Here is a 9,383-nt window from a genome sequence, read left to right on the forward strand (position 1 = left end):
ATTTTTTGGAAAGTTTATGATACCTTCTATTAGGCTGTTACAAATAAAGCATTAAAAACTAAAAGAGTTCTAAATTTTTTTTGCCAAGCAATAAATTTGTAACTTAACAATTTAAATAAATTAAGATTGCTCGGAATCGAAGTTACATTTGTCGCGCAACAAGCTTGCCGGACGTATTAATTAAACGACGTATCGGACAGAAAATTTGAATGATTCTTTAGTCAACAGGCGATTAATACGTCCGACAAACAACAAATATATCAATTCTTACGTAATACATTCTGTATCGCATCTTTTGCTTTTTGAACACCAAGACGAAATTCGCCGAACTCCGGACGAATCCTCATCCCACGGTAATAATACACCAAGCTCATTTCGAAGTCGCCAAGATGATAGAGAGCCTCCGCTTTGCAGTACACCGCCTTCGACTTGCTGGAATCCTTCGGATTTAATCGTAACGCCGCTTCAGCGTCGTCCAGGGCCTTTTGCGGATCACCCAGTAAAAGATGACATTTGCTCCGCGCTATTAAGGCGTTCTTGTCATTCGGGTTCAACTCCAGCGCCTGCCAGAATAAATTCTTATGTAGATATATCTTCTGAAACGATTGAAACTTTGATAAAATTATTGAAACAAAGAAATAATTATCGATTATAATGATTAAAAATTTTAAGTTCTTTATAGTATATTTTTAAATGTATACATTATAGTTCAGCGGATTTTTATTGTTATATTTTTGTCCTTTTTAAAATGTTCTAAATATTCTTATAATTTATGTAAAAAAAATGAAAGTATATTTTGTTATGTTTCAAAATGAAACACATTTGTAATATTGGCAGAATGACTGTCATTTATCGCCAGTTATTCTGCAACAATCTTTCTATCTAATTTTTTCTTTTATGTTATATCAAACATGTAGATAATGACGTGATGCTCCGCAATTATTACATCCGTTTCACTCTTATGACATATAAACTGCTACGATCGATTTAGCTGTTCGCTTATTAGGCAGGGTCGTTTGTTCATGCTCGCATGCACGGCCATGCACGGAAGACATAAATCACTTCTATCGATTGTCTCTGCAAAGACTTAACGAGACCGTTCAACGAGGCGAGTAGGAACCTTATTGATGCAGTTAATAGCGACATTAACGTCGCCGAAGCGCATCTCGCGCAGGCCAAGCGTCAGCAACGCTCCGGGCTCGGTCTCCTCAGGGATCTGCAGGTTCTTGCTGTGATCCTGGCGTTGCTTCATCTTCAGAGATTGCTTTATGTCCGTGGTACCCATATTCACGGCGGCCGCACGATCCTTATCGGTGTACACCTCTTCCTGCCGATGAGCGTCGCCGTCGTGCTGGCGTCACTTTTTCCTCAACTTCTGTATTCTCATCTCCGACTCGATGACAGCGGTGTTAGACCTCTCCTTTTCCTTCTTATCGTTGCCCTTCTTCCCTTTATCATGGGCATAGCGAGCATTGCTATCATTTGCCGCCCTTGGATATTTATTACCCGAATGCCCTTCCTTGCTCGGCTCCTCAAACTCCTCGGCATCCTGCTTCGAGTCAGAGCCTTCCACACGCGTTCGCACGTAGCTTTGCAGCAGGTCGTGGTGATGCAACCCAGGATTCAGGATGTCCATAACGTGATGCTCGACCGCGCTCGCAGACGTTGCGTCTTCGGCGACGACTTGCGGTACATCGCTCATCTTCAGCCGTCGATTTTAACAATATTTTATTCGACTATATTATATAATATTATATTATAACGAGAGGAAGTTGTAGCGATTTACTTTGCAAAACACTCTCGTTCCCTTCTTCATACGTTTTACTTCGCGCGTAACTCCAAAAATCGAGGAATCTTCGCGTAGGAATCACGAGCGGATGATCTTTGCCTACGTGCCAAGATACGTGTGGTTGCCGACACCTCAAAATAGGTGGCTCGTTTCCTTAGAAACGAGTAACAACGCCGGCATAAGTCAAATATGCTAAATATCTATATTACCCTCGTGATTCCGAAACATCGAAAACAACAAGAATGCTTTGTATGTTGCACATACAGAACATTCTTGAGATAGGTCGCCAAAGTTACAGCGTATTTTTTCGTTTACTCATCTTGAACGCACCCTTTATAAACATTTTTGTCTGTTTCGCAAATACGTCTAGAAAATTAATTGTTCTTCCATTTGTTTTAAAAGAATAGCTTCGCAAGTTGCACACTTTATATTCATCTAAATAAATACAAACTAATAATTCAAACATTGTTTGTTCTTCTTCATTGCGCTTACAACATTCAAATAACTTATTAGATCGTAATATAAAAAAAATTAAATATATAGTATCTATATATTTCTCGTTAGATACATGTGCTCTCGAATTTCTTGTTTCGCTACAGCTTTGCTCTTCAATCTTGATGCATCAGGGCGATCACGCGCGATTGGACTTCTACATTTCTACTTTGTATTTCTTTTTCTCTTCTGTAGCCGAAATACAACAAATATATTAAACTTATTCTACTTAAAAGTTATTATTTAGTTGACATTCGGGAGAAAACTAAGTTTTTCTCCAATATGCTGCGCAACATTTTTGATATCTCGTCTTAGCGCGTATATTCTTTAAGTTTTTTAAAATTTTATTTCTTCTTAAAAATCAATTTTTGTACATGTTAACATATTTTAATAATAAGCTTCTAGTTTATAAGTCTCTTTTAATAACAAACCCAAAACTTACTTGATTGTACAGAAATATGGCTTTATTGTAACTTCCATTTTTCACGTGAACAGTTGCTTCATTCACTAAAAGCGCGTTTCGTATAGCAACAGAGTTCCGCCTTACTCGTACCGCTGATTGTCCTTTTGGATGAAGTACCATATCGCCTCGATACCTACATCTGTTTCGACATTAAAATTTAGAAATTATTCAATCTATAAATATCAATCCAAGATTTAAGGAACAAAGTGGCTTTCTAGAAATCATTTTTTGAAATCAAAATAAAAAGCAATCAACGTAACAAATTAAGATTAATAACAAAATCATTTTAATTCGGAAATAAAAGCCAGATTTTAAATTCAATTCAACATTTAGAAAATTAAAAATGCAGTTTTACGTGCAGAAACAGATTTTTTCAGTTTTAATTTACATTTTAGCGAAAAACATGATAAGCAATAAGTATACTCACTATAATGTCACTTATACATAATTGAGAATTACGAAGAAATATTAGATTTGATTAACAGCATTCCATTTTTCCTCTTTTAATTAATTAGACACAGAAATCGCAATACGCAGACATCGATGGGCCGCTACGCCGCGACAAAGTGCACAACAGCTATCGTTCCAATCGGACAGCTGCCTCCGTGTCTTAAATTCGTAACTTATACAACGAAAACTTTTTCATCTATACTTTTTGCGCTGTCTCCCTACTCGCAATATTAAGAACTAATCAATAAAGAAGTTAGAGAAAGGGATGAGAAAGGAGAATGATGACAATTCTTATTCTTTACCCACCACCACATGCTGCATCTCTGATTGCTAACGGAAAAGCCATTAAATGGCTCGCTTTCGTGAATGCTTCCTATCAATCCATCGCTATCGTCCTTGCCTGATTATTATTTGTGTCATTTAACGAAAGAAACGCACGCGATCTGCATATTGACCGATTCTTCCTGCAGCTCTGAGAAAATAATCCACAAGTCCTAGACAATCATACGCCTGTAAATTTTACATCTATTCAGATTTATTCTGTATTATACATTGATATGGAAAATGTAATGATGTAAAATTTCATGTTAAAAAGATAAAACTTTTCGCGAGTGTAAATAAAAATCTCGTTCTCCAAGTTACAAAAGTTTTATTAAACTCGCATGTAGTTCTACTGTTAGTTCTGATGTATTCAATATATTTATTAACATATTAAATACATTTGTTAATCTACACTTTACTTTCGGAATTATGGAAAGTTGCATATTCATTGAATTTTATAAGCAAATGTTACATTATAACACTTCGAAATCTAACAAAGATTTATAAAAAACTGTTACATCGAATACTACTGTAACTTGAAAGAGGCAACAATGCGTGACACAATTCCTATTAAAAAGAATGTTTCAATATACATATATATGTATACTTATCAAAGTACAAAAACTTTAGCTAATATACAATTAGACTTATTATTCATCGCGTGCACGAACATGCGATATAAACGGCGGAATTACGAAGGAACAAAATATATAGAGCAATTAAAATTTTAATTGCGGAGTACCCCAGATCTATCACGTAACCAGTAATAAAATCGTTGATAGATTTATAATTAATTGAATTTTCCTCTTCAAAATTTCCCTCTTCTAAATTTTTCTCTGTCTTCAATTAGCTGTTTATTTCTCAACTAAAGTCCTCCTGCGCTGCTTGCGTTATGTGACATACACGGAATTCGTAACCCTCCTCTTGAACACATTTTGGAATTTTGCAAAAAAGAGCTTGTTGTCTGCTTTTTAAAATTTATCGAAGAAAAGATGCTGCAATTTTTTCATACAAAATTATAGATGTTTCTCCGAAAGATGGTTTATATTATATATAAATAAGCTAAAGATCTTAAGATATTTCAAATATATTGACAGGAACAATAAAAAATAACATTTTATTCTTATGCTATTATAATAATTTCTTTTGCTAATAAATACTTATAAAATGTAGCAGAATACAATCTTATATCACAACATACATCTTATTCGGATTCATATCATCTCATACTCAATCATCACATCAGATTCAAATGGAATAAACAACAGTCTGTTCTCTCTGTAAAGCAGTGCATCTAGGTGCTGGCACGATATCAGTTCTCATTCTGCGAAATAATAAAACATGCGGCTCTGAAAAAAAAAAATTTAGAGTGTATTAATAAACAATACTATAATTATTTGTGTTACACGCAATATGTTTCTGATCATTTTATTTATTAATACATACCTGGTCCATGCATCATATAATGAACCCATCCAGGACTCTGTTGGACTCCCAAATTTCTCCATTCAGTTTCTGTCATAAGATGAGTCTTTGGAACATGTCTGGCTATATCAAGCGGCAGTATCACATGCCTGTACGTAATTTAATTCAGTTTAATTATGTGGCTTAATTTGCATTAGATTTAACGAAATTAACGTACTATTTTACTATATTATATATATTCTTGAAAATCTAAATTAGTTTTAAGTATTTTTCTTCATATTTTTAAATTATATATATATAAGCTTAAATTGTATAATAAAAAATAGTCTTATGTCCATTTATTATTAGTTCCTAAGATACAATGTTCATAAAAAGTCGTATTGGAAATGTTCATAAACTTTAAAACCTGTTTTCTCTAAATTTATAATAATGGAGATACAATTCTTTACTTCTAAGGTACAGATATAACTCTATAATTATATAAGCATCTATTTTTTTTTTATTTAAATTTCTACATTCACATATTAATGTCATCAAAATCGGTATATTTTCAAAGAGATTGTCTGTAAACAGAAAATGATTCATACAATATATTTTGAAAAGAAAAAAAGGTAACAATAATAAAAGTCAGTAATACTTGAACAACAACGAAGATAACCTTTGTGACTCGTTAGTTATTAAATACATATAGTAAATTCACATATAACCAAACTTACCGGTATTCATATCTATCATCACTGTACTTTTCAGAATACTGAATATTTTCTACTGGCATTCTACTTGGAGATAAAGTAAGTGGATGGACAAGTAGTAACAAATTAATCGATCTAAAAAAAATGAAATAAAATAAAATAAAAGTCGACTAATCCTATAAAGTTTTAAGAAAAAGAAAACATAATCTCTATAAACAAAATTGCTTTGTAATATACCTCAATTGTTTCGTATAACCGAAAGAAATCTAGTAATAATTTAATTTATATAATTTGATTATTAATAATTAACCTAAATAAAAAGATAACTATTGATAAATGCAGAATATGAAAAAATTTCTTTGATATGACATTTTTATAGCAATATTACAAATGTTAACAGAAGTTTTTCAAACCAGGAAAAATGGGATTAGAATTTCCTCTGAAGGGAAATAAAGAAAGAGACGAGCAGAGAGAATGGACAGGATCACTGGAAAGCTCGGTAGATTGTGCAATTTGCAATACAGAAGCATGGGACGTAACAGAAAAATTCAGAGTAGGAGAAAGCACTGAATCAGACCACATGCCATTAGAATTGGTATTACAAGCAAGAGTAGAGAAGGAAACAGAACAAAAAATAGAAAAAGAAGAAGAAAAAGAGATACAAGACTGGTCAGAGGAGGAGGGAGCTTTTTACAAGGAAAACTTAAGGAAAAGGAAGACAGAAAAAAAAGAGATACAAGAAGAATGGAACGAGTTAGTCGAAGAAATAAAAAAAGCAGTCTGTAAAAAAGTCATCCAGATTAAAAAGCCAAAAATAGGAAAAAGAAAGTTTGATAAAAAATGCAGGAAAAGAAAAAAAAGGCTCAGCCGAATGTTAAGGCAAATGAAGAGAGGAAAAATGGAAAGGAGAAAATATACTGAAGAGAGGCAAAAACACAACAAGAAGAAACAAAAAGAAGAAAGAGAACAGAAAAAAATAATAAAAATAACTAATGAAACAAAAATGTGGAGGTACATAAAAAAAGAGAGAGGAAGAAGAGAAAAGCCTGATAATAGCATCGGAGAAGAACAATGGAAAAGGCACTTCATGGAACTATTAGAGGGAAGAGACACAAGAAAAGAGAACACAACAACAAAGAAAAAACAAAAAGAATTATCAGAAAGGAGGACGGAGGAAAGTACTGATGATATAACCGAGGAAGAGGTGGACAGAGTGATAGCAAGATTAAAGAAAAAAAAAGCAGCGGGAGAAGATGGTATAAGAAATGAAACTTGGCTACACGCGGATGAAAAAACGAAAGAAAAACTTAGAAAAATTATGCAAAAAATATGGCAAGGAGGAGAGATACCAAGCGGATGGAAAGAGGGAAGAATATATCCGATACATAAAACAGGCAGTAAAAAGGAAGTAGGAAATTACCGAGGGATCACACTTTTAGACACAGCATACAAGATATACGCGAAGATATTGGAAGGTAGACTGAGAGAGGAAGTAAATCGGCTAAAAATATTACCAGAAACACAAGCAGGATTTAGGAAAGGAAGAGGCTGCATAGATAACATATACGCACTGAAGACAGCAGTAGAGAAGATGTTAACCAAAAAGAAAGGAAAATTGTATGTACTGTTCGCGGATGTAAAGGCGGCATTCGACAAAGTAGACAGAGGGCTTTTGTGGAAAAATATGAAGGAATATGGAATCAATGAGAGATTAGTAGAAAGAATAAAAGATATATATAAGGAAACCATAAGCAGAGTGATATTGGGAAACAATCAGGTAACAGAAAGATTCTGGACAGAGAGAGGACTGAGGCAAGGCTGCCCCTTGAGCCCACTGCTCTTCATAATATATTTAGCAGATGTTGAGAAGTTTCTGAAGAAAAGACAAGTTGGAGGAACTGTAATCGGCAGGATAAAAATATACACGCTTGCGTACGCAGACGACCTGGCAATGTTGGCGGAATCTGAAAATTACATGAAGAAGATGTTGAAAAGCCTGGAAAAGTACTTCAAAGGAAAGGGGCTAACTCTAAATGCGGATAAATCAAAAATATTAGTTTTTTGCAAAAAGGAAAGAAGAAATCAAGAAAGAAAATGGAAGTGGAAAAATGAAGAATTGGAAGAAGTGAGAAAATTCAAATACTTAGGTTTCACGTTTAAGAAGAACAATGAGGATGATGCGCACATAAAGGACGTGGTTAAGAGAGCGGCAGCAGTCATGGCACAGATATGGAGGATAGGAGAGAAAAAATTCGGAAGAGACTTTGACAGAAGCCTCACGATATTCAATATCATGGTGAAGAGTATCATGCTGTATGGAGTAGAGGTATGGGGATGGAGGGAATGGGAAGATGTGGAAGCGCTACAGGAAAAATACGTAAGATGGAATCTAGGATTGGACAGGTGGACTCCAGGATACGTAGTCAGAGAGAAAACAAATATAGAAAAGATAAGCCTAGAAGCAGGAAGGAGAGTGTTAAGGTATCAGGATAAAATAAAGGTTTCAGAAAATGCGATATTAAAAGAATGTGCAAGAGAAATGAACAAGATGGAATGGGAAAGCACAAACTGGGGCAAAACAATGAAAGAATTTTACGAGGCAGGACGAACCAGCGATTGGGAGAGAGAAGCAAAGGAAGACAAAGGAGTAAATACAGTGCAGAAGAATGGACGGGAATGTACGAAGAAAAGCAGGCGGAAGAAAGGAAAAGTAGAAAAGTCAATTTCAGCGAAAGATTAGGAAGGTGGAAGGTAGCAGGAAGAGCGAAATACTTAGAACAAAAAGGAAAAGGAAACCGATTAAAAACTCTGGCCAGATTCAGAGATGTTGCAAAAGAGGAAACTTGCAGCCACATTCTGTCTGAATGTGATGATTATCATTAATAAAAAAAAACAAAAATTTTTTATTAAAAAAACAAGGAATTGATTTTATTACGATGTAATAAAAGTAAAATTAGCAAATAAGTATGTATATATTCATATAATATAAAAAATATTTATATAAATAAAGAAATTGTACAAGTTTGCTTCATCTTAATGTATTATAGGTTTACTTTGTTTTAATAAAACGAAAAAATTCTGCAACTTGAAAAATTGTGATATTGTGAAAACTTTCAACATTTTCGTATGAAATTCACGCAAATAAATCGCGTTTTCGACAAAGAACGTTACAATTTCGCGCGCGCGCTTATTCAGTCGGTACGATAGATTTCCTAACCTCCAAAAACACGTCGTCGGAAACCTCTCCATCGCGCAAATAACAGCAAAATTCGTGCGAATTATCGACGAGGTGAGAACAATCTTAATCCACTAAACGTTTGTTAATTAATTTCATATTGTGCAATTTATCTGATTTATCTATTAATTTTATATTTAGCCTCACAAACACACCTGTTACGCTCCAAGGTACGGCCACATACGGCGACACACATACATATACATGCCTACATACACACATGTTGAACTGTTGGAGCGCCATGGCATACGAATATCTAGACACGATTTATAGCGAATTTTGGGCGCGTTCAGCAGACACAACTGTTGAGTCTCGTCTTATCAACAATCTGCGTTGATTGGTTGGTTCTAAAAGTAAGAGCCAATCACGTTCGATTGCTACTGAGCGGTTTGTTCTGCTGAACGCGCCCTTTGCAATAGGTGCGTTCAATACCACCTTAAAGGTGAAATTTCATGGGCGCAGTGAAAACCAGCAGCAGATCGTACTGATTGGCTACAAAATAGAGAAGTTCTCGAG

At 34.5% G+C, this 9,383-nt stretch overlaps 2 protein-coding genes across 4 annotated transcripts; both read right to left on the bottom strand.

Moving 5' to 3' along the window:
• Positions 1–29: 29 nt before the first annotated feature.
• On the bottom strand, positions 30–2,008 carry LOC112452318. The gene is given in 2 exon segments (XM_025012449.1): positions 30–563; positions 1,121–2,008. Coding segments are annotated over 2 exon segments (885 nt in total). The 5' UTR covers positions 1,703–2,008; the 3' UTR covers positions 30–260.
• A 1,169-nt stretch (positions 2,009–3,177) lies between these two features.
• On the bottom strand, positions 3,178–9,083 carry LOC112452317 (cyclin-dependent kinases regulatory subunit-like). 3 transcript variants are annotated; one of them, XM_025012446.1, is made up of 6 exons: positions 9,023–9,083; positions 5,657–5,767; positions 4,962–5,089; positions 4,717–4,864; positions 3,501–4,510; positions 3,178–3,412 (listed from the first exon to the last, which is right to left on the bottom strand). In XM_025012446.1, the coding sequence occupies exons 1-4, from the start codon at positions 9,061–9,063 to the stop codon at positions 4,764–4,766; spliced, it is 381 nt and encodes a 126-aa protein (XP_024868214.1). In that variant the 5' UTR covers positions 9,064–9,083; the 3' UTR covers positions 3,178–3,412; positions 3,501–4,510; positions 4,717–4,763. The 3 variants fall into 3 exon arrangements, with proteins under 3 accessions (XP_024868214.1, XP_024868216.1, XP_024868215.1); XM_025012448.1 differs by lacking the exon at positions 9,023–9,083 and adding an exon at positions 8,850–9,009; XM_025012447.1 differs by lacking the exons at positions 3,178–3,412; positions 3,501–4,510 and having other exon boundaries at positions 4,619–4,864.
• Positions 9,084–9,383: the final 300 nt, after the last annotated feature.

Source organism: Temnothorax curvispinosus, unplaced genomic scaffold (genome assembly GCF_003070985.1).
Source record: "Temnothorax curvispinosus isolate PA1 unplaced genomic scaffold, ASM307098v1 QBEX01003210.1, whole genome shotgun sequence".
Classification (NCBI taxonomy): Eukaryota; Metazoa; Arthropoda; class Insecta; order Hymenoptera; family Formicidae; genus Temnothorax; species Temnothorax curvispinosus.

What these genes read in the sequence shown, in the direction of transcription:
- LOC112452317 (XM_025012446.1), bottom strand. Translation starts at nt 9,063, where the DNA reads ATGTGTGTCGCCGTATGTGGCCGTACCTTGGAGCGTAACAG. An exon ending in CGTACCTTGGAGCGTAACAG is followed by an intron (nt 5,768 to 9,022) that starts GTGTGTTTGTGA and finishes CATTTTTTTTAG; the next exon opens with ATCGATTAATTTGTTACTAC. An exon ending in TTATATGATGCATGGACCAG is followed by an intron (nt 4,865 to 4,961) that starts GTATGTATTAAT and finishes TTTTTTTTTCAG; the next exon opens with AGCCGCATGTTTTATTATTT.